Raw genomic sequence first — 25,119 nt, forward strand, 5'->3', positions numbered from 1 at the left:
AGCATCCATTGATCATCTTTTATTTTCTCAGTATAGGCATCCTCATTTCCCCTCAAACTTGTATCTTTCTGCCTCTGCCTGGCCTCCATAATACTGGGATTAGGAGAATGCACCACCACAGCAAGAATGGCAAATGAGCATTGGCTTCACCTTAAAGTCACCAGCTGCATCAGGCTGTAAGAGGAGAACCAGCCTGTCTTTTAAACTCTGGAGTCAGGCACTGACTTCTCTCTAGCTCTGGAAATCCTTGGGTGGCATTTGCATTATGAGGCTGCATCATTTCCACTGAAAGTCTGTTGTCTAGTGTGGCTACCTGGCTACCTTCATCACTTAACCATGGCTACATCTTCTGGATAACTTGCTCTAGCTACATCAGCATTTGTTGCTACATTGTACTTTTATGTTACAGAACAAATTCTTTCCTCAAAACATCTACTATGAGCTAACTTCTACCACCTTGAAACTTTTATTCTGTAGCCTCTTCATCATCTTTCACAGACTTGAGGAGAATGAGGACCTTGGTCTGGCTTTGGTTAAAGGGAATTCTGGGGGCTGGGAAGGTGGCTCAGTGGTAGAGCACTTGCCTTGCATGCTCAAGGCCCTGGGTTCGATTCCTCAGCACCACATAAGCAAAAAGAAAAAAGCCGGAAGTGGCGCTGTGGCTCAAGTGGTAGAGCACTAGCCTTGAGCTGAAGAGCTGAGGGACAGCGCCCAGGCCCAGAGTTCAGGCCCCACGACCGGAACCCCCCCCCCAAAAAAGGGGGAATTCTGTAGTTTGTGACTTTCTAAGGCAATCACTCTGGTAGTACTAGTAATGAGGGTAGTTTGTTTTCATATCATTCACATATTACTAGAACTTTTTGTGTCCTTTGAGAACTTTTCCTTCCCATTCACAGCTTGGCCAAGAGTTTGATACAAAAGGCTTAGATTTTGTCTTGTCTTGGTTTTTGACATAGCTTCCTTACCTGTTCTAATCATTTCTAGCTCTTAATTTAAAAAGAGAGTAATGTGCAATTCCTTCTTTTATTGAGACACTGAGAGAGGCCAGGGTAGGGCCAAGAATTGGTCTAATTTTAACATTGGTTTCAGGGAAAAGTGAGGCCCGTGGGGTTGGAGAAAGAAAGAGAAAGAGGGAGAGAATCACTTGATGGAGCAGTCATAACACAGATAATATTTGTGGATTGCTTACTATCTTATGTGGGGATGACTCGTGGCACCCCAGAAAATTGCTATAGTAATGTCAAAGACAGCTGGTATCAGATCTTCATAACCCATTATAGCAATGAGAAAGTTTAGAGTCACCAAAATGGGCCATAGGTATCCAAAGTGAAGTCTGTGCTGTGGGAACGCAGTGTTAATAAACTTGTTCCATGCGGGGTTGCCACAAACTTTCAACATTTTGTTGGTTTTTAAAGAGCAATATTATAAAGTTCAGTAACACAAAACACAAGAAAATGATGCCTGACTGAACTATACTTCTGCCACAACTATAAATAACATAAACATTGTGACAGTTCTAGGCAACTTGTACTTATGTTTTTGTTTTCTCCCCTTGATAAAGCCCATATGAACTTGATCTCTTCCATTAATCTTCAAAATCCTCACAGCAAGGGTAATTCTTTAACTGTACTCAATTTGTACCAATGACTCTGTTTTTCAATGAAATTTCAATAGTTTTATTGTCTTCTCCCCCCTCCCTTTTATTTTGCCCATTCTGGATCTTGAACTCAGGGTCTAGGAGCTGTTCCTGAGTTTGAGACTTTTTGTGCTCAAGGCTAGTGCTCTACCACTTGAGCCACTTCCAGCTTTTCCTGAGTGGTTTTATTAGAGTTGAGAGTAATGTGGACTTTTATGCCCCGGCTGACTTCAAACCATGATCTTCAAATCTCAGCCTCTAGCTAGGAATACAGGTATGAACTACCAGCACTTGATTTCATTAGTAATTTTAATATGCTATTTAAAGAGCTTTCTATGATATATGCATGGTCCAGAATACTGTCCCTTCCACCTTTTATCCATCCATCCATCCATCCACAAGAAAGAAAGGAGGAAAAAAGAGGGTGATGGGAAGGAGAGAAAAGAAGGTAAGTGGACATTATAGAACATGTTAAAAATAAATAATAAAATGGATTCAACAGAAACAGACACATAAATGAACCAGATATTTGAATTATTAAAGACTACAAGATAACTAATCATTTCTCTTGATATGTCTTACAGTTTTAAATTTTATTTTGGACATTGTGAAGAAAGAACAGTAAGTTAAAAGAAGAGGTAAGCATTTGGGTTCAATTACAGGTTGAGGTGAACTAGTGAAAGATTGAGTTTGTATTCAGTGAACATAACTCCTATCCTCCAAAGACTGAACTCTTTGATCTTGTCCATGGCTGAGGTAGACAATGATGGATTGAATTTTCACATCATTTTGGTTTACCTTTGGATTTCACTTTAGGAAGGCCTGGGAACCCAATCACTATGAGAACATGCAAGACTTGATTAATTCTCTATGTAACAAAAACCATTGTCTCACTGTTGATTTTTTTAAGCAAATGGGGGAAGATATAGGCCTAGGTGATTTATTTTTTATTATGATCTTTCTACACATCAATTAACAGCTTCTACTGTTGTCCTGTACTCTTCTGCAATCTTCTACAATGCCACAGGCTTGCTTCTACTTACTAATATACAGACTATGCTCTTCTCCCTGGGCACAGAAATGCCACAGCTCCCAATCCACTTGTATACTTCCAGAACGTTTTTGTAGAATTCACTTCATGAAGCACTTATGTTGCTTCTCACGGAAAAGTCTATTTTATCTGGTTGATTCATCTTATTACTAAAGATTTGAAAGGCTTTCTTATGTATTCCTATATTCTAACCAGTAGCAGAAGTCTTACCATGCCATTCTTAGAGCTTTCCTTGATCTGTCAAGAATAGACAGAGGCATATGTATCCCGCCATGCTATGTTTAACCTCACTTATTAGCACATATACTTTGTTTGCTTGAATGTCTGTCCCCTAGCTATTGACTTAGGGAAGACAGTGACTTGATGACTATGAATGTCTGATCTTTGGTAAACCCTCAGAGTTAGTTGAATGATATTGGGGCCTTGTGATCTTTATGCTCTTTTCATACCCTCTTTTATGTTCCATGAACCCTTGGGTTTAGACTGGATTCACAACTCTGGGTGAGCAAAGCCGACTTCCTCTCCAGAGCTAAGACAGGATCACAGCTACAAAGGGGGGGAAAACCCCACCAAACTATTAATCTCTGGTTATATATACAACTAACAAAATACTAACTTCTCAAATTGTGTGTGTATGTGTGTCTGTGTGTCTGTGTCTGTGTGTGTGTCTGTGTGTGTCACTCATGAGGCTTTAACTCTGGGCCTGGATGAGTCCTGGAGCTCTTTAGCTCAAGGCAAGTTCTCTACCACTTGAGCCAAAGTGCCACTTCCAATTTTCTGGTGGTTTATTGGAGATGAGTCTCATGGACTTTCCTTCCCAGGCTGGCTTTGAACCGTGATTCTCAGATCTCAGCCTCCCCAGTAGCTAGGATTACAGGCATGAGCTACCGGTGCCAGGCTGACAAAAAATTTTTAAATCATTAAAAAAATAAACAGAATGCTAGAATATGTAATTTCTAGTTCACAGGGAGCAGAGTGGCAAATTCTCTGTCTCCGGGGATCCTTGAGGGTTACTGTTCATCAATCATCCAAAGCTCCTGACAGAAATGCCTTTTCCATAGTAATAACTGAATTTCCAGAACTATTAAAAAAATCTATAGCTAGGAGTTTTCTAGCCAACTGCCTGAAACCCTCTGAAATATGTACTGTTTCAGGATTTCTCTCCTTGGTAAAAGTAAATTGTATTACCAGATTTCATTTAGTCTAGTGAATTTTGGAGGCAAACTGAGTGGATTGTAATGAATAGTGATTTGCAAGGGTGGAGACTACACAGGCCACCTACATGTATCACATAATACAAACATCTGAACGATTTTTCAGTGTCTTCGTTTTCATAGCAGATTTGGTAGGAAAGTGCCATTAATTTTTATCATGGATAAATTCTTAGGTGGAGGAAAGGATGAAAAATGTCCTCCCCCTCTTTTGTTTCTTCTTACTCTGCTTCAGGATAGAACGGTTGCAGAGGCTGATTACTGGTTTATAACAGCAAGGAACAAATTTCTGTTGCCTCCTCATTTTTTCCTCACCTCTTATCCATAAGGGTCATAACAAATGTCTGCTGAGACTTGGTTAAGTGAAGGCACTCTAGCTTCATTCAGTGTGTGAAGAATCCTGTTTCAACAATCGACTTCCTCCCTTTTTCAGTTTTCTATCTTTCCTAACTTCACTCAGAACATTGATCTGAGGGCTTATCTCCTGCAGTTGGGCAGACCCAATTCCTTTCTAGAAAGCTGACTACCTGAAGGGAAGAGAGCTAAAGATATTTGGTCAGGGAGGTTCCCGTGCCCCCACCGCCAAAAAACAACAACAACAAGAAGACAGCCTTTTGATTGCCTTGCTTTCTTTGAGGGGATTGGAGGAAAGGTTTGTACATTGTACAGGCTTTCACTTCTGGAGATGTCTTGAATGGTGACACAGAATTTAACACCATTGAAAGAATAGATGTTCATGCCATGTAGAGACTAAAATTTGGCGCCAGCAGATAGAACAGGAATGGAGGATACCTAGGCCAGAATCTTTATTGGAATTCTGACAGGAAAAGCAGGTCAGGGCATGATTAAACACTGTAAAATTGACAAGTCTGCATAATTCTGATGGGCTTTGGTATATAGGAGCTGTGCCTAGTTGTCTAGTTTCTGATTTAGTGTAGATGAAATTCTGGCTTGATGTATGATGAGTAAGGCTGAGGGACATAGGACATAGGATTAAGACTAATTGTTTCGCATTCTAAAAACATGATACCAAGTTGGGCGCAGGTGGCTCAGGCCTGTAATCCTAGCTACTCAGGAGGCTGAGATCTGAGGATCAAGGTTTGAAGCTAGCCCTGGCAGGAAAGTGTGAAACTCTTTATTTTGTTTGTTTGGTTTCAGGCAGAAGAGAGTTTATTGAGAGAGCCAAACCATGGGCTGCACTCTAGGATAGTTGTAGCCCAAGAGACTCTCCCAGAAAAAGCAGGAAATGGAGGTGTGGCTCAAGTGGTAGAATGTGCTAGCCTTCAGCAAAAGCAGCTTAGGGACAGCACCCAGACCCAGAGTTCAAGCTCCAGGACTGACAAGAAAACCAAACCAAACCAAACCACATGTTACCAACTTAGTAGATTACTAAAATGTGATTGACTCTGTGAAGAAAAGATGCTCAATAGAAAAATACAGACTCTAAGAAAACATAGAATCTTTTTAAAATTTTTTTTTAATTTTTATTTTTGTTTATTGTGAAAATACTGTACAGAGGGGTTACAATTACATGGGCAAGATAATGAATACATTTCTTATCAAGCATTGTAGCCTCCTCCTTTGTTTCCCCTTCCCATCCCTTCCCATCCTCCCTTCACCCCCCACCCAATCCTACCCGCCCCCCCCCACCAAAGTTGTAAAGTTCGTTTTCGACATAATGACTTGTACTTCTCATTGTTGCAATGGGTCCACCTGTATTGCTATTTAAATGACTTGTTTTTCCCCTTCCCCTCCACAAATATACTGATATCAAATACAGTGAAAGCACGGGTTATACTGTGGGGGAGGGATACACAAAGCAACAAAGAAATAATCTTATAAATGCGTTAGAAACAATCGCATGAAAGAAAAAAAACATTTGAATACGTATCTAAGGGTTCATTTCCCTAACATCACCTTATCTGACCTTTTCTGCTTGACTCAGACATATACTACTTATTGCAAATAAGGGAAACCATGGGACCTATGTTTCTTTGGGCTTGGCTTACTTCACTTAATATAATTTTTTCCAAGCCTTTCCATTTCCTAACAAATGGGGCAATGTCATTCTTTCTGATGGAGGCATAGAATTCCATTGTGTATATATACCACATTTTCTTGATCCATTTATCTACTGAGGGGCATCTGGGTTGGTTCCATATCTTAGCTATGGTAAATAATGCTACAATAAACATAGTTGTGCTGGTAGCTTTAGTATAGCCTTGTTTGTGATCATTTGGGTAAATGCCCAAAAGTGGGATTGCTGGGTCATAGAGGAGCTCTATGTGGAGTCTTTTGAGGAACCTCCATACTGCTTTCCAAAGTGGTTGAACAAGTTTACACTCCCACTAACAATGCAGTAAGGTTCCCTTCTGTCCACATCCCTCCAGCATCTGTTGGAAAACATACAATCTTAACCTCCCAGTGTGGAAACTTTCAGGTAATCTCATTGGTTTCAGCAAGATGCCTCAGTAAGTCTAGAGTCCCATGGATCTGCCTTCTCAAGAAGTGATCAGAGGGGGAGGAGTAGCTGCCTAGCTGTGATGGGCAGTGGTAGGGCATTTGTGAGAGACTATAATATTCCTCATCCAGCCTTTCATTTATACCTCCAATACTTGTGCACAGTGGAAACACTGCCCTGCCATTCAGAGGAGCTGGTGCCACAAGCTCCTTAGCAACGATTTGCTCTGGAAATAATACGTTTCCTCCCATGAACAACATGAGGCTGGCCGCCTTGCTTTGTAGCCCTCAGATCCCTCCTTGCCTGCAGCACTCATGATACTTAATACATGCTACCGCTTTCCTTTTGTGAGCATAGAGTATTGCTAATTGGTCATTTTTTGAGGTCAAAGGTCAGTTTTTATTTTTGGCAGTACTGGCATTGGAACGGAAGGCCTTATACTTATAATTGCTAGGCAGGTGTTCTACCATTTGAACCAACTCCCACTGGCCTTTTTGTTTTTTGGCTTTATTTATTTATTTATTTAGTTGGTCATGGGGCTTGAACTCTGGGGCTGGCACTGTCCCTCAAGCTCTTCAGCTCATTTGGGCCACAGCACCACTTCTAGGTTTGAAGAGTCTCACAGCCTTTCCTGCCTGGGCTGGTTTTGAACCGAGATCCTCAGATCTCAGCATCCTGAGTAGCTAGGATTACAGGTGTAAGCCACCGATACCCGGCTTTTGGCTTTATGTTTTAGATAGGGTTCCATACATTTGTCTGGGGTAAGCCTTATGTTGTGCCTCCCATGTACTTGGATTATAGGCAGGTACCATCACCATATGAAGCTTGATTGTTGAGATGGGGATCTTCCTAATTCCTGTCTCCTTGCTAACTCTATCCCCTGGTTGACCTTGATTCATAGTCTCCTGAATTCCTCCCAAATAGCTGGAATTGCAGATGTAAGCCCACCACACATGGCTTCATTTTGAAACTACTCTCTTCTGGCTTTGTTTTTTTTCTGCTTATGTGGTGCTGAGGAATCGAACCCAGGGCCTCATACATGCAAGGCAAGCGCTCTACCACTGACCACATTCCCAGTCCACTGAAAATATTCCCTTATACCTTCAACAAAGCCAGTTAGTATCTACCTATTTTGAAATTTAAAACTTATTGTAAAAGTGAGATACTCATCATTAAAAACTTGGGAAGAAAAAATGCACAGGCAGGGAAAGTATCAGTTATTGCTTTTAAGGAGTAACATTATTTTCACTGAGCTATGGTTCTTTTTTTTTTTTTTTTGTGCCAATCCTGGGGCTTGAACTTAGGGCCCAGGTACTGTCCCTGAGCCTCTCTGTGCTCAAGGCTAGCACTCTACTACTTGAACCACAGCACCATTGCTGGCCTTTTCTGTTTATGTGGAATCGCACCCAGGGCTTCATGCATGCTAGACAAGCATTCTACCACTAGGCCACATTCCCAGCCCTGGCTCTTTATCTTGAACTAATATATTCTGCCCCACCCCACACTGATGAGGGTAGAAATGAGGTAAGCTTGTCAGGAGGTTTAGCTCTGTACACTTTCAAAAGAATTCTGTCCTGTTTGAAGAAAGACCCTCTCTAGTTATTTAAGAAGGAAAGGCAGTGAAGGATGCCATTATCAGCTGCTTCTCATTAACCTCCCCTGGATGTTTCAGTAAATGACTCAGCACCTGGACTCCTTAATGCGGTTAGGTTATTTTGAATCACAACCTCATAAAATCACTTAAAAGTACTCTAGAAATTCAACATCAACATTTCTTCCTGAAGCCTTGTTTCTGGAGTCCAAAACAACTGAGTCTTTGCTATTACTTTTCAGAAAATGACTAGGCCAGAAGTCATGAACCCATCAGTCCTGGAAAGTGGCTTGCAATCTTTTCCAGCATGTGAAGCAACACCTGTGTGTGTGTGTGTGTGTGTGTGTGTGTGTGTGTGTGTGTGTATGTGTGTGTGCGTGCGTGCACATGTGTGCATTTATGCATGCATTGCTGATCAGATTCAGATTCAGAGCCTTACATATGTTAGGCAAGCATTCTATCACTGAGCCTAAGAGGAACACACACATTATCTCTCTTTCTCAAAGTAATTGTAGCTGGATAGCTAAAATTCATTGGACAAATGCAAATACATTGTTGAGGAAAAGTTAAATTATGAATATAAAACGAAAATAAACCTATTTCTGTAAATTTGTCACAAATCCCCATGTCATCCAACAATATTACGTAGCTCCTTTTTATTTTCTAGGCTAGATTTAGATATCATTAGTTTTCCTCATATATCCTTATCTTAAAAGTTTTGCCTCCTATGCAACAATGGGTGGTTCTTGTGGCTTTTGCTTTCCTGGCATCAACACAATAGCAACAAAATGACATCATGATATATTGGAAGCATAACACCTGAAGCTTTCTGAGTAAGATCTCAAATGCTACCAAGTCTAAACGGAAGTGAAGTTGTTACTGACATCCTTGTTTCTCCTTCCTATGGTAGATATCAGGAAAGATTAAGTCAATGTGTTAGGAATATGTGAGCAAGCTTGATTATGAGCTACATTATCCCAGGAACTTAGGGAATCATGGCTGGTTCTAAGATGATTTTTATAGTGATAATATGCAAATTACACCAAGTATCTGCCATCACTAGGTTGGGAAGCAATGAGTGGGGATTTTGTGAAGAGGACACACAGGCAAACACATCTTAGTTATAGCAGCTGGATGAAATAACAGGAAAAGGAACAGGTCAGGAACACTTGACAGAATTCCACAACTGCTCCATGGGCTGGGAGTTCAATGCATTTGTAGGGCAAATCCTGGATATGAGACCTTTGAAGCAGCTGTGTACATGACTAGGTCTACACTTGCTCAAAACCAAACTGAAGAAATCTTAAAAGATCTAATAATACAGCCAGTTAGAGAAATGCATGACCAGCAATTTACAGCACAGCTTGAGGCATTAGTGTCCAACTCTCAGGAGGAGAATCAGCCCTTCTGAACATTTGTCAAGTATATAAAATCCCTGAGCCTAAATCTTGGTGAAAAAAAGATGTATTTTCCCCCTGTACGTTGGAAAGCAAAAACAGATATTATACAGTAATCAGAGTATATATCTGAGTTATTCTATTTTAATAACTACTGTTCATTAGTATTAGTGGAAGAACCAAAGACAAAAATTAAGAAAAACTGGTAGGAAGACTAAAAAGTAATGTATTGGTTAAATTTAAGCTTAATATGAACTGAAAGTTATTTCTTACAATGAGCATCGAAATAAAAATGAATCCGAATTAACTTATTTGGTTGGTTTTCATTTTATCACTGTGGTATAATTTATTATTAATTGCCTCTGGCTTATTTTAGAGATTAGTTGTCTGGGACTTATTTCCTTTGAACACTGTCTCAAAAGTAGAGATTTCCTAAAACAGTAAAAGCTCTTACTTGAGATGGTTGCAAAGATTAACCTCAATTTTGGCCGGAGTCTAATCTTGTCTGGATTTGGTTCAATGATAGGAGAACAGCTGTGTTTATAAGAAAGATCAAAGTTTTGGACTTAACCATCATTAGAAATAAGGAGGCCAGCAGCACTTTCTATCTTTTACAAGAAAGAAATATTCAATACAGCATTATAAATACAGTTGGCAGAAAGACATTTTATAAATCCAGTTACTCAAATTGTTCAAAAAGGCTGAGAAACCTGGTGATCTCTATTTTACTTTGCATTCACTGTTAATGTGAATTTTATGAGCTTACATAAATGTTACAAATCCCAAGGTATTCCGTTAAAAATTAGGTGAGAAGGCAAGTAACTAAGTAAAAAGTCATAAAGTTAACGAAGCTCAAGCCCCACTACTGGTACTCAAATAAAACAAAATCGGGAAGAAAAATAAGTTAAGCTGTATTCTAAGAAATTCCCAGACATAATGTCCCTTAAACCTACCAAAGCAACTGTTTCTACTAAGATACTTTTTAATCTAGAACAGCTAGATAGGCTAGAAAGTGGATTAAATGCTTTGACTTTCCACAAAGTCTGTTGTCCATGCAGGCAAAGGAAACTGCATCTGTTGAATTTGAGGTGTGTGTGTGTGTGTGTGTGTGTGTGTGTGTGTTACATCTTTTTCTTACCTTTCAGGTACCCTATTTATTTTACTCAGGTAATAACTGGCTGTTGTAAATGAAAATCAGGCCAATTAAAAACATCTACCTATGCTTTCAAGGGCACAATCCTGCCAATGTATGATTAGAAATACTGTTTTGAAATTCTTTTTCAAATGCTTATTAAAATGTTTCTGAAATCACCAAGGTGTGAAAGAAACAGAGTGTTCTCTCCTGTCCTTGTTACTGAGCACACAGCTGATAAAGATATACTGGAACAGAATGCTACTTGTGGGGACTTAACCAGGTCTCGTGAAGGGTTTGTGGGAAACAACCATCATAATGGTCATCTTTACTTTGCAAACTTTATTTCTGCACAGAGCAAAGGCTACCACTTGGTATTGCATAAAGTTGGATCAAAGTGATTTGAATTTTTGAGCCACAGAAAACCATGGAAAGAGTTGAATACTACTTTTACTCTTCCAAAACTCTTAAAACTAGTCTGGTGGACAATGTCTCATGATTCTCCAATCAGTAGTTCTGGGATCATGTCTGATTTTGGACAATAATAGTAATAAAAAAAAAACCCAGACAGAAATGTGCAAACCAGATTTCAATGTCTTTTCTACGGACATGAGATTTAAAACAGCCACAGGAACATTTCTAGGTCAGTGTCAATATGTAGTTACAAAAGTAAGAAATAAATTGGAGTCTATGGGTGTAGGACTTTCTGTTTTGGCATGGGAAAGACAATGAAATATTCAAAACATACAGGCCAAATCATAAAAACAAGTGAGACTTATGATCACATCATTTTGAAAGGGTAGGATTTAGCTCTGACATCTTGCAGATTTGTGATAGCTTGACTTTTGCTTTAGCAGTTTTAAATAATAGAAGTTTTAGAACATAAGTATACTTTTTCTTTCCACATTGTCTGAAGAAGAAATCACGAGGAAAACTTCAACAGAAAAAAAGACATTTTTATAAACAAACATGAAAAAACCAAAACTTGGAAATATACCACCTCTGGTGGGTGTGTGTGTGTGTGTGTGTGTGTGTGTGTGTGTGTGTGTGTGTGTGTGTGTGTGTGTGTGTGTGTGTGTGTGTGTGTGTGTGTGTGTGTGTGTGTGTGTGTGTGTGTGTGTGTGTGTGTGTGTGTGTGTGTGTGTGTGTGTGTGTGTGTGTGTGTTTTGCCAGTCCTGGGGCTTGAACTCAGTGCCTGGGCACTGTCTCTGAGCCTCTCTGTGCTCAAGGCAAGGACTCTACCATTTAAGCCACTTCCAGTTTTTTCTGTTTATGGGGTACTGAGGAATCAAACCCAGGGCATGCATGCCAAGCATGCACTCTACCACTTAGCCACATTCTCAGACCAATCAAGTGTTTTTTGTTTTTGTTTTTGTTTTGTTTTGCATCAGGAATTTGAGGTAATGAGCCATAATTAATTTCCCCAAAACATATAGTCTTAACCAAATATATGCATATTTAAAGGAACAAAGTATACTTGAGGGAAAAGAGCATCATTATACCATTTTAAATAAATTGAACACAAATTAACAAAACAGAAGTTTGAAAGTAGTCCTATAACTTATATGTAAGACTGAAAGAGATAACAGAGATTAGAGTGGTTCTCCATACTTGGTATCCTTCCCATTTCTTGAGAATGTCTTAGTGGGTAAATCCTATTTAATTCACAAATGGAACCTCCATTTTCTTCCCAGGATAACACTTCCAATTTCCTTTTGACAACAGCATTTACACAACTACCACTCATTTGTGTTCCTAGACAGTTCCCCCTTATGGCAGATGGCAGTCGTACTCACTACACTTATTCCAGAGACTCCATTCTTAGATAACCACATCCAAAGTATCCATCTCATCAAACTCCCTCCTTAAACAATTCACTTTATCCAACAATTTTCTAATATATTGGACCAAAAAAAGATCTTAATTTTGTGGATACATAGTGAAATGACAAATCTTCTAAGTCACTAATGATACTCTATCCATTTTGGCCCATCCTGATGCTTTTTAGAGAACTTTGTCCCATCACATAGACTCTGTCAAGAGGGATATCAAAATCCCTTGCCCTTCATTTTCCTTTAAAGTTCAAAATCTGCATCTGAGTAGATTATTTATCTAATTTGGTTAATACTGCATTAAATAATTGACTTGGAAATGTGAAACAACCAACTTCCTTCTGTCTTCCAAAACATCTATGAGATTTTAGCCCTTCATTTTCCTTTAAAGTTCAAAATCTGCTTCTGAGTAAATTATTTATCTAATTTGATTAATATTGTATTAATAATTGACTTGGAAATATGAAGCAAGCAACATCCTTCTGTCATCCAAAACACCTATGAGTTACCTATAACATTGTCCTGTCTCTTAAAAGACAATTTTCTTGTCTTGTAAAAGGTAATTTTCTTGATTTTGTAAGATACTTATTGTAAAAAACCCTTACTTTGTAAGGGCCGGGGCAAAGTTCAGTTGCAGTACAGTTTCATACATTGCCTGAGGCCAAGGGTTCAATCCCCAAGACAGATAGATAGAAGAAAAAAAGTAATTCAAGACACCACATGGAAAAATGTGAGTATGCATACACATATATACACATGTGTGTGAAACTTTTATCTAAAATAAACTACCCAGAAAAAGCTGGAAGTGGTACTGTGGCTCAAGTGGTAGAGTGCTATCCTTGAACATAAAGAGGCTCAGGGACAGTGCCCAGGCCGAGTTCAGGCCCCAGGACCGACAATAAAGCTTTGATAAAATTTCTTTGCAGCTGAGCTGTTAAGTTGATTACAGCGTCTCATGATTTAAAACACACACGCACACATGCATGCAACATGTGTGCTGAAATAGAAGAAAACATAGTAGGAAAAGTTTTCCAAACTATCAACATTTTATTTAACAAGAGACTATTGAGACATTTCTAGTGTTTACAGTATATTTGGTACAAAAATAAGGAATTCTCAAAAATATGTACTAAAAATACAAAGTTTCCAAGTCCAGAGAAGATGTATATTACACTTCAGTCACCCAAAACAAGAGCTTGTGGTCTCCTCCAATTGCACACAGTGGGAGAGTTCGATGCCAGGAAAGGCCAGACCCAACAGCTACAGAACCAGTGAGGATGGGCTGCAAAATATGTAAAGAATTAAAGAAGCACAAAGCTAATAAACAAAAACTAATAAATTATCTCTGTTTAAAGCACAAACATATGAAAAATATGCTCCTGTAGAGATGAAATACACAACATTTACTTGCAGCTGGCTTGAATGAAGGTTACAAGTCATCTATGAATAACTTGCACAGTCTAGAAACAAACATTTTCAGTCTACACCAAGTAAGCAAGCAAAATTAAATTAACATACTTAAATGAAAAAAAAATGTAGAAACAACAAAGAAATATGCTTCTTACATAAATTTTGGCAGAAAGAATTTCTATTGCCACCGGTTATTTAAGCATTGAAAAAAAGAAGCCTTTTAATTTAAGCAGATAACATATAAATGTAGTTAGTTACAAATTACAAATCTGAGAGCTATGAGTGGAAAAGCAAAAAACAAATTTAAAACAAAACACAAACACGTGCCAGAAACCACTTTAAGTATTACCTGAGGGTGTCCTAAGTGATGTATCTGAATCTGACTTGTCATTTTACCAGGATAGCCAGTAGTTGCAAACAATTCTTCACTAATTCCAGACCACCTAGAATCAAAGTACAAAAATGACAGTATCCAACAGCCAACTACAAATGTTTCTGGAAGAGGTCATTTCTTTCAACCACAAAAGCAGCAATTTTATAATCTTGTTAATATGGCTTTAACTTTAAACTAGGAATTCTAACTTGGAGTCAATTTTCATATTCTGTAACTGTTTCTTGAGTGCTTGTTATAAGTCACTGAATCAAGTTGTAGCTATGCAAGGTTAACAGAGTTCCTTTTTTTTTTTTTTTTTTATAACCAACTAGCTAACCCAAGGCATCAGTCAGATACAAAGCACTCAACAGTTCAATACATTTAATGGTTACTGACATTTGTAAAAACTCAGTGATGGGATGGTTTAAACATCTACAATATTTAAGCTTCCAAGTATCCTAGACACAGCAGTTCACTAAATCAGTGATATTGGAGCTCTGATAAAGAAACTGACATTGTAAGGCAGTGAAAAAAATGTAATAGCCATTTTGCTATTTTGTTATGTAAATTGCCAACTTCATTCTAGCATGGCATGTCCTCCCCTGGGGGATGAAACACAACTGGCTTAAGGCAATTCCCAATGAGTAAGGGATCTTCCTTATTCTCCTCTGACTTAAGACAATGTGACATAAGGCTAAGATGCCTGGAACTCTAGCAGGACAAAAAAGGTCTGAGGTCTGAAGCAACCAAAGATCTGCTAAAGCAGTCCTGAGACTGTGTCCTCTGTATCACTGTTTATTGACTTAAAAATGTATGCTTGTACCAAGTACCAGTAGCTCACACCTGTTACCTTGGCTATTCAGGAGACAGACCTAGAGGTTTCCAGTTCAAAGGCAGCCTGTGGGGAAGAGTCTGTGAGACTCTATCTCCAACTAACCAGCAAAATGCTGAGCTGGAGGTGTGGCAAATGGTAGAGTTAAATCTTGGTACTGGCAACAGAACAAACAAAACAACTCCCATAAGGTTTATATGTAAATATGGGTGCATGTGCATTCATTATCATTGTGAGCACAGAACAACTGTTGAGATAAAACTGGTGGAATGGCAACCTTTTTTGTGTGAGCTACACATTTTTCTAAAGAAAATATTTGGAAAACAAATCCACAACTTGTCTAGACCAAAAGACAAAAACTAAAGCAAAATAACCACTTAGAAGAAAATCAGAATGAAGTAGAGAAAACAAAAAAAACTCAAGTGCAAAGAAGAGAACTAGGAAAGTACTTTGGTGGTGTAACAGCACAAAATTAAAAAAAAAAATCAAATGACAATTCTCCCAATAATAGAACATTATTACCTGAATAAGTAGGCTCGGTCCATGTGAGCAGGTCTTGTCTCTTGAGGATAACTAAAAAATAAGATTTGACATTTTGTGAACTATGTTAGACTCAGGCAAAAACTTACAATTTTAAAGGTATTTTCTTTTTAAAGAGCCAATGTACTTAGCATGTAACAAAATTCCAAGTGAGCTAAATTAAAATAGATGAAAAATGGTAAAGACATGACTTACAACCACTACAGAGCACTGTAATTCAACAGAGTCAGGGTTTTTCTTCTTTTCTAACATAAACAAACATCATTCAGATCAAAGATGAGCTTGCCCTGCATTGTCCTTTCTGGGTTACTCCCAAAGTAAATCCACAAGCATGATTATGTTATTAACAACCCCACAATTCCAGTTTTCTACAGCAGAGTTGTTTGTATTCAACATGGAGACTGCAAGAGGGCCCAATGCATCATGTAGCAGTTTCTGGCTTTTTTGGTAAACAATGGACAGATAAGCTAATAAATACCTGGACTGAGTGATGTCCCAAATTAACCAATCATTTCCTGCAACAGCACCAACTTTGAAGGTGTTTTTTAAGCACCAATGTGCTGACATTAATGGCGCTTGTTCTGATTCAAGAGACAAAATAGCCTGTTGGGCTGAAAGATCATAAAACCGGATTGTTCCGTTCTTCTCTGCCACCATCAGCTGTTCAAAGAAAAATAAAAGGCAATGCTGTTATCTCAACAGTTAAATCTGAGAAGCCAAGATGCAGTATTATACAGTAAGATGTAAGCAAATACATACACTACACATGAAATTCAAGTGCACAGGGATTAAGACACACACACACACATATTAAGAGAAAACTCGCACAGGGATTAAGAGACACACACACACACACACACACACACACACTCTAAGAGAAAACACAGGGATTAAGAGACACACACACACCACACACACACACACCACACACACACACACACACACACACAGAAAGAGAGAGAGAGAGAGAGAGAGAGAGAGAGAGAGAGAGAGAGAGAGAGAGAGAGAGAGAGAGAGAGAGAGAAAACTCCAGAAAGTTAGGTAGAAAAAGTATGACAACTTTACAGGGCCATGGGAGCAGGGTGCCTATGGATCTGGTAAGAACTCTAGAGAACAGCTGCAGGCTAATTTTAAGAAAGATGAATGTGGTGACTTCTCAGATTCTACAGATACAATAAGTACAGTGGGACTAAGAGAAGAAACTGGAAAATGAGAGAATGTCTGCCCAATGGCTAATATTTTAGGATGCTCTACTCAGGATAAAATTGAATACCACTGAAGCTAGGATGCCACTGATTCTTTTTGTCTATTTGTTGTGGCTCACACACATGGATATAACTTAAAAAAAAACCACTGCTATATACTCCTAACTAGATCATCTGACCATTAGTTTTTAGACTGCAAACTTCTAAAGGTCAGGAAATAATAATAAATGCTATTTATGGGTAATAGCTATCAAATACAAAATATCATAAAAATTTTAAAGAAACTTTTTTTTAGACAAGTGTTCCAACATTTGAAGCATACTTCTAGACCTTTGGCTTTTACTTTTTCAGATGGGTCCTGGGCTAATTTGTCCTGGGCTGGTACTGAACTACCGTTTTCATACCTGGGCCTCTATAGTAGTTGTGACTACAAGTACATGCCATCAGGCCAATCTGGTCTTGCTAACTTTTTCCTAGGGTGGCCTTACATCCTTCTGTGTCCTATTCCTGAGCTCTGATTATAGGTGTGAGCCACAGTGCCTTCCTTGGCCTTGAGAAACTTTATATAAACATACAGATCTCCTTTTGGGCACCCAGGACTAACTCCCCTTTAATCCTAACTACTAGGAGGCTGAGACTGTGGTTTTGTTTTGTCAGTCATGGGGCTTGAACTCTGGGTCTGGGTGCTGTCCTTTAGCTCATCAGCTCAAGGCTAGCGCTTTACCACTTGAGCCACAGTGCCACTTCTGGTTTTCTGGTAGTTTGTTGGAGATAAGAGTCTCATAGACTTTCCTGTCCGGGCTGGCTTTGAACTGTGATCCTCAGATCTCAGCCTTCTCAGTAGCTAGGATTACAGGCACGAACCACTCATGTATGCCTGGCTGAAATTTTGGTTTGAAGCCAGGATGGGCAAGCAAGTGAGACTCTTCTCTGCAATTAACCATACACACACACACAGACACAGACACACACAGACACAGACACACAGCCAGAAGTGGAGCTGTGGTAGCACTAGCCTTCAACAAAAAAACCTCAGAGGGACAGTGCCCAGGACAGGAACAACAACAACAATAAAAGAAAGTATAGACTTCTTGACTAGCCCAAATGAATTTATGCCATGAGTCTGAGGTATAAAAAGTCATTGACTTTTCTTGTATATGGGTGGCAGAATTTTCTTTATATGCCTTCTCAGGTGATAAAAGGAAGCTAAAATGTACATAATAACCTTAAAAGTTTCTTCAGGATGCCAGCATACACTCATTCCAGGAGAGTGAAGAACAAAATGGGCTGTCTGACTTCCATCTAAGTTCCAAATCCTAAAATAATGGGAATATAATGTTAAATATTCCTGATAAATCACTACTGAAAATGAAATCTTCACAAACCGATTCAAAGCTATTTCAATACTGATTATTAGGTAGATACTTGCATTTAATGAAAATTATAACACCACTATTAGAAAGTGGAAACGCAGGATGTACACATCATGTTTTACCATAATCATGAAAAATGAGTTGCCTACATTTTTTAATTCATCTAATAATAACCGCATTCAATTATTTACGAACTCTGTGGGTAAAATCAAGTTTCTGGGTCACTTCAAGTTTCTGCATTCCTTTTTGAGTAGTGCTTTCAGTTAACATCATTTCTACCTGAGTGCTTAAACACAGGCACGCACATCAATCAGTTGTTCTTCCATTTTCAAAATAAAACATAAAAGGGTAATATGCAATGATGGGAATTGAAGGTCACAACTGTTTTCCATATTGGCTATTCCTTTGCTTTTGGGTTTCAATCCTGGTGGCTACTTCCCGTCATATACAGGTTTTTTTTTTGTTTTTTGTTTTTGTCAGTTTTGGGGCCTGAACTCTGGGCCTGGGCGACGTCTCTCAGCAATTCAGCTCAAGGCTAGTGCTCTACCACTTGAGCCACAGTGCCACTTCTGGGTTTTTCTGCCTATGTGGTGCTGAGGAATTGAATCCAGGGCCTCATGCATGCAAGGCAAGCACTCTACCAGTGAGCCACCTTCCCAGTCCCTACAGTTTTCTTATTTGGTTCACTTCTCCAGTTTTTTTCTTCCTTAAGTGGTCGAGCTTGCTAGCTCCCGGATTAGGGCAGGTTGAAGAAACAGTTACTTGTCTTCTCTGTCTTTCTTTAGTAGTTACATATCAAGAGTAACGAGACCCAGGTTACTAGCTGACACGGCTGTCCATCCCAATAGCTTTTCCATCCCCAGAGGTGGATTATTTTACTGACTTCACAATAAAAAGTATTGCAACAGCATACCTAAAAACTAACTGCATATGCTTCCAGTTTTGTCTTTTAGTAATTAATGATGAGTTAAAAATAAAAGATGACAACCAAGGGTATACATATTTTTTTTAGGGAGTAGAGGAAAGGGAGAAAGTGGCCTGTTTAAAAAAAAAACCCACTAAGAAACCAGTTATATAATATAAAAAAAATCATGGTTGTGTACTTTCATAACATCTTGAAGGGATTAAAAAAATCATATAAACTTGTAAGTTGTTGCTTCATTTTGACTTCTTGAAATTGTAAACAAACTGAACAGAAAAGTTTATCATCACAGAGGCGAGAAACTGAGACCATACGATAGCAGAATTATTAACATCTCATTTAACTTACATAAACACTGGATTTTGGAAGAGTGGAAATTATGAGAAAATTTGTCACATTTAAAAATAAACCTCAAAATCAAACTTTCAACTGCCAAGAAATACCATATGGCTGTTTTCAAACAGATCATATGTAATGATTTCATCTTCAAAAAATTTAGAGTACTTTTCCTTTAACTAACATAATACAAGTACCACTAATATGACCTAGGAAATATTAGCACCACATTATCTCTAAGAAAAATTTTAATAAACAACTTAAAAATTTTCCATATGCTAAGTATTAGAGTTATAGAGGAGGGAAAGTAGTCCCTAAAATGTGTGTCAATAGATTTACAAAATAACCCTGGTAAGTGTTTATGCATGATTCCTATTTCTATAATTCACTAATGTAGCCAACCAAAGACCCCCCCCAAAAAAACAACTTAAATTATTCAATTTGGTAAGATATTTTATGGAACACTGGGTATATATTTTATCTGCAAGAGTACATAAGAACAATGTGATGAATTCTATAGAGAGGAGTTAGCAGTACAAGCAGTACATGAGCAGTACAAGCTCATGTAAAATTGTAGGAACTGTCTTTATCATACTAATTTTTACCTTAAATTTTTAAAAAAAGTAGGTGAATGTGATTAACAGGCTCTAATACAATTTTTAGAGAGTGCTTTTAAATACATTGAATATTTAAGTCCCAGTCACTGGAGAGCATTATCAAATTGAACACAAACTGTAAATTGTATCTGATTAGCAAAGTTCTTGAACTTTGGAACAATCGATCTTGATTCAAAATGTTCTAAAAAAAATTAGGGGGAATTTTAGAAGGTAAACAGGAAACGTTATTTCCTGAATTATTCCACCAAACTATAATAATTTAAATTATCCTGATTTTACTTTGTGCCTGGAATTATTTAGGCATGGTTTGTGTGCTCCTAAATGTGGATTACCTCCCAAGGAATGCTGCCTTGGCTTACTTTCAGAAGGCTCTCAGTCCCCCTGTTTTTTTTTTGCTTCCCACAAGGACTGTTTTTTAAATATGTAACATATTGGAAAGAGAAACACTCCACCTTAATCATGGATCTTAAAGATTCTGAAATATTCCTAACAGCAGGATTTAGCTAGCATGTAGTAAACAGACGACATCTGATAAACATTGTTGTTCTTCTAGTAATATTTTTCAAAACAGTATACTACTGGCTTAGTGAACATCTTGAGTAATTTAATATTCCCTTATCCAGTTGCACTCCTAAAAAATAATATTTTTCTTTATATCCTTTTCTCCTATTCTTAGCTAAAACATGACATCTACAAATATATTTTAAACAGAAATGCCTTTATTATATTAGTCTTAAACTAAGAATTCCCTGGTTTCTAGAAGTCAGTAGTTTTCCTTAGCCATAAATTTTTATCTAATATTCTACACTACTCCTAAGGACTGAGGAAGAGGAAAGGGAATTGCTCTGACAGCCTTTGTAGTTACAGAGTACTGAGACTTCTATTTCTTTTGTGTCCCCCAAAGTACTAAATGTTGGCTATACTAAATGTGTTTAATAAATACTTGTTGATCTGCCTTGTTCTTACAGAATGGTACTGTTTCTAATATACAAGAACATCTGCTATTTGGCACTGACTGGGAAGGAGATGTTCTGAATTAGTGGGCTTTTAAAATAATAAGCTTAACCCATTGAATACTTAAAATACTACTTTAACTTTCTTTTGGAGGTAGGAGATAATAAGCCTTTTAAATGAATACGTATTTTTTTTTTTTTTACTTTTCAAGTACTATAATTAATTTAATTTTCTTTTGATGTTTCTGCATAGTAACTACAAATATCAATGATTGTATTTTCTTGTGTATATACAAATACAATTATTATATAGAAAAGAACATTGGTATTCATATCATACTGTATATGTGCACACACATATTTGGGTATATGTACCTGTTTGTGTGAGTCTGTACGTAGTGGAATATTATGAGGAATTGTAAAGGAAATGCTGTTGACTGTGACCCCAACTACCAATCCCATTATTTATTTGGGTTTTCATTAATTAAACACATCTGCCAGATGCTGTGATGAATATATAATTGTATTCATCCCTTTGCCCATTCACTCACAGACTATCTACAAGGTTACTCTTTTTTTTGTTTTTTTGCTGGGCTTGGGGCTTGAACTCAAGGCATGGGCGCTTTCCCTAAGCCTCTCTGTGCTCAAGGTTAGCACTCTACCACTTGAGCCACAGCACCACTTCTGGATTTTTTTTTCATAGTTTATTATAGATAAGAGTCTCATGGACTTTCCTGTACAGGCTGGTGTTGAACTGTGATCCTCAGATTTCAGCTTCCTGAGTAGCTAGGATTACAGGGGTGAGTCACCAGCATCAGGCTAAGGTTACTCTTTTAAATATTGTGGCAACATCCAAAGGCCTAAGGTAATAAAGCATGGCTAATCCTGCAATACCTTGTTAGTGAAGTGCCAAAGCAATCTATTCCCGAGTAACTTTTCTCATCCTCTAAAAATGTCTGCTTCTCAGAAGCAATCAAACCATGTTACTTAGAAATAATAAATACTATTGAGTTCTCTGTGGCAGATTGCATTTACTCTTATTCAACTGAAAAGAATGGGTTCATGGTCTAGGGAGGACTAAAGGTATCTTTATTTCATGGATTATGAACTAAAGTTCATAGAGTTCATAAGCTTCATAGATTAAGATAATGATGATCATTGTGAAGGCTAAAATGTGTTTGTGACTTTAGCAAAGTATAACTATGCCAAAGTATTCTCAATAAAGAAATATTTGGAGGAAGCAAACAAACATAAACAACTACATTATCAGCAGATGACGACACAAACTGACAAAACTTTATGAAACAGATAATTTAATGCAGAAATATTATACTTTAGTAGTTAAGAAACAAGACTGCTTGGACTCCTCTGTAAAAGAGAAACTACATTATAAGGGTTTTGAGGATTAGGTGAGTTAATTCATAGAAATTGCTCAGCGTAGTACTTGGGTCATATACTGTGGCCCCAAACCGTAAGTCAATGATTCTCAACTAGAGGTGGTTCTATCTAGATGGCAATTTGGTTGTCTTCATGTTAGGCTTTAAGAGGATGACAGGTAACAGAGTAGTGATTCTCCATAACTTTTGAATGTGAGAACACTTCTTTAACCTTGACATGCTACAGTTTGTCTTGCCATGTTATTCTTATGTTGATTAACACTATTTTCTATTTTCTCCATCCTATTTAGTTTTGATTTCTTACTACTAACTGCTTTTATACTAACACTATAGTTTTGCTCAGGGCTGTGACACTGTAGAACTCCAGATGGCACTATTCACAATGTACTCTATGCCAACAATATTCCCGGAATTATCAGCTTGGCAAACTTGCCTCAGCCTTACACTTTCCAGTTATCTGACTTTTTTCTTTTTGATGTGTATTCTTATCCATTTAAAAAAGCATGATATAATCTGTTCTTATTTATCTCAAAATATTTTATAATTTCTCCTGTGATTTTTTTTCTTTGACTCATTGGATATTTAAGAGGTCAGTCTTTTTTGTCTATCAATTTGTACACAATTTTACCAACAGGTAGAAATGTATGGTTGGCATTATTTAAGAATAATGACAAAGCACATCCCCATGATGTAAATGGCTCTTTTGGACAATATGCAGTTTCCATTTAACTGGTGTCTTTATATGTAACTTTTGATTCTGTCCTTTAACTTATAAAGATCATGGTACTGAAATGTGTTACTTGTATAATCTGTTTCCTCAGAATTCTTTTTTTTTTTTTTTTGTCGGTCGTGGGGCTTGAACTCTGGGCCTGGGAGCTGTCCCTCAGCTCTTCAGCTCAAGGCGAGCACTCTACCACTTGAGCTACAGCGCCACTTCCGGTTTTCTGGTGGTTTATTGGAGATAGGAGTCTCACGGTCTCTCCTGCCCGGGCTGGCTTTGAACCGCGATCCTCAGATCTCAGCCTCCTGAGTAGCTAGGATTACAGGCGTGAGCCACCAGCGCCCGGCTTCCTCAGAATTCTTTATTGTTGTGAGGGTATATGATACTACTCTGTTCTCTAGGTATTCCTTTTTTTTTTTTTATGCTAAGTAAGAGGTTTGGCTCCAGTAGACAGAATTGTTGTTTACTACTTAGTGAACGAAGTGATGACTTCCCCAATTTAGCTCTCAACTATTGGTATATTAGCCCCCTAATCTCTGTGACTTAGAAAAGTTCTTATTGCTTGATATAATAAAAAGGTGGCAATCCTCCAAATTTTTAGAGGACATTAATAGAAAAAAAAATTCAGTCTACCATGAGAAAAAAGAGTGCTCCTAGATTTCTCTGACTGCTGTGCATTATTTACAATTTGCTCCTAGGCTTGCAAAGATATTTGTTTCCTCCCTTTGTAGGTTTCATTATTTCAAATGCTTGTGATTAGCAAAGTCCATGTTTTAGAGAATTCAATTGCTAATAATTAGTACCTTAGAAATAGTCGTTTATTCAAGTCTTAAGTTGCGTTTGTTAACACTTAAGGCCCCAGAATTGTAATGTCTATTATAATCCTCATGTCTCTGACATAAAATATTTAATACAATTTGAAAAAAGTCAGCTATAAAAGGATAAAAAATAGCTAGCAGCTTAATTTCCAAAGTGAAATGACACATACATTAAATTATGCTGAACAGCAGAGCACTGATTTTCTGCTCACAATATTACTAAAGCAAATGAAACAACTGACACCTCCCCAACGATTTCACTCATTTCACTCCTGACTCCTCAGGTTATTTCCACCTCCTATTCTTGTTCATCTTATTTTTCACTTGAGATATTTTCCAGCTTTAGGCACTATTACAATGTTAAAGTTACCTCATCTGTTCTAAATTGGGGGTGAAGGGAAAAGCATGGTACTGAAATGTATTCTATCTGCAGTAAATATTATAAAGAGTTTTGCATTTGTCAAAACACAATTTTCCATAGGTATCATCCCACCTGATGCCACAGTTTTTTAATTAACCAATATCATAGAGGATCTGTGAAATAACTTCATAATATGGAAATTAACTAACTGATCTTGCCCAGTATTGGAGAATTTGATCCAATATACATCTAAATTTATAAAAGCACACATCTCAAGTGAGAGGAAGAGAAACGATAAATCATCTAGGAAAGTTTCCATTAACTGGGATCAGAACTCACTTCATTAGTTTTGAAGTTCATACTTAAAATTCAAATTAAGTATGCTTCTTTTACAACATTTTGTGGAGTTTTAAGTTATGGATCTCTAATTAGAAAAATAAGTCTCATTAAGGTAAAATGAAAATTCAAAATTGTGGCTTTAATATAAGCAACGTACCTGCAGGTGTGATCATCACTCACACTTGCAATTTCTTGGCCACTTTTGGGATGAAACACCAGACTATTAATGAAATCTGAATGGCCCTCTAAAACCTGACAGAGGGGAGAAAAATCAATAAGGTTAATAATTTACAATATTTCTACCTAATATTTTTATTTGTCTACCTCCCAACCTGAAACTCACTGCATGCTCTGTTTTCGTCTAAATATTTTTAAAGTAATCTATTTTTAAAGCATGGTTATCCATCCACTTTTCCAAAAGGTTTATTTTGGAAAGAAGTTGATCATTCAAGTCACTGGTATTAGTTTAGTCTTTCTTTTCTAGCATATATGTGTGTGTTTTCTTACAAAAACACCCATAATCTCATATTCCTCTCCTTTGTCACTTACTACATAAAGCTTAAATAAATATAAAATCTTCTTAGGGTACTCTAGACTTTTATTGTGTATCT

General features: G+C 37.6%; 1 protein-coding gene across 2 annotated transcripts in view; it reads right to left on the reverse strand.

Annotated features, from left to right (window-relative positions):
• Positions 1-13,348: 13,348 nt before the first annotated feature.
• The window catches only part of Nup37 (nucleoporin 37), a 28,309-nt gene continuing 16,538 nt past the window's right edge, over positions 13,349-25,119 (reverse strand). For both annotated transcript variants that reach the window (XM_070037143.1, XM_070037137.1), the window contains exons 5-10: positions 24,666-24,760; positions 17,897-17,987; positions 15,945-16,126; positions 15,449-15,499; positions 14,071-14,164; positions 13,349-13,593 (exon numbers count right to left, since the gene is read on the reverse strand). In XM_070037143.1, coding sequence (XP_069893244.1) covers positions 13,480-13,593; positions 14,071-14,164; positions 15,449-15,499; positions 15,945-16,126; positions 17,897-17,987; positions 24,666-24,760 — 627 coding nt within the window. In that variant the 3' untranslated portion in view covers positions 13,349-13,479. The remainder of the gene's footprint in view (positions 13,594-14,070; positions 14,165-15,448; positions 15,500-15,944; positions 16,127-17,896; positions 17,988-24,665; positions 24,761-25,119) is intronic.

Source organism: Dipodomys merriami, unplaced genomic scaffold (assembly GCF_024711535.1).
Source record: "Dipodomys merriami isolate MVZ:Mamm:240054 unplaced genomic scaffold, mDipMer1.0.p SCAF_10, whole genome shotgun sequence".
NCBI classification, from domain to species: Eukaryota; Metazoa; Chordata; class Mammalia; order Rodentia; family Heteromyidae; genus Dipodomys; species Dipodomys merriami.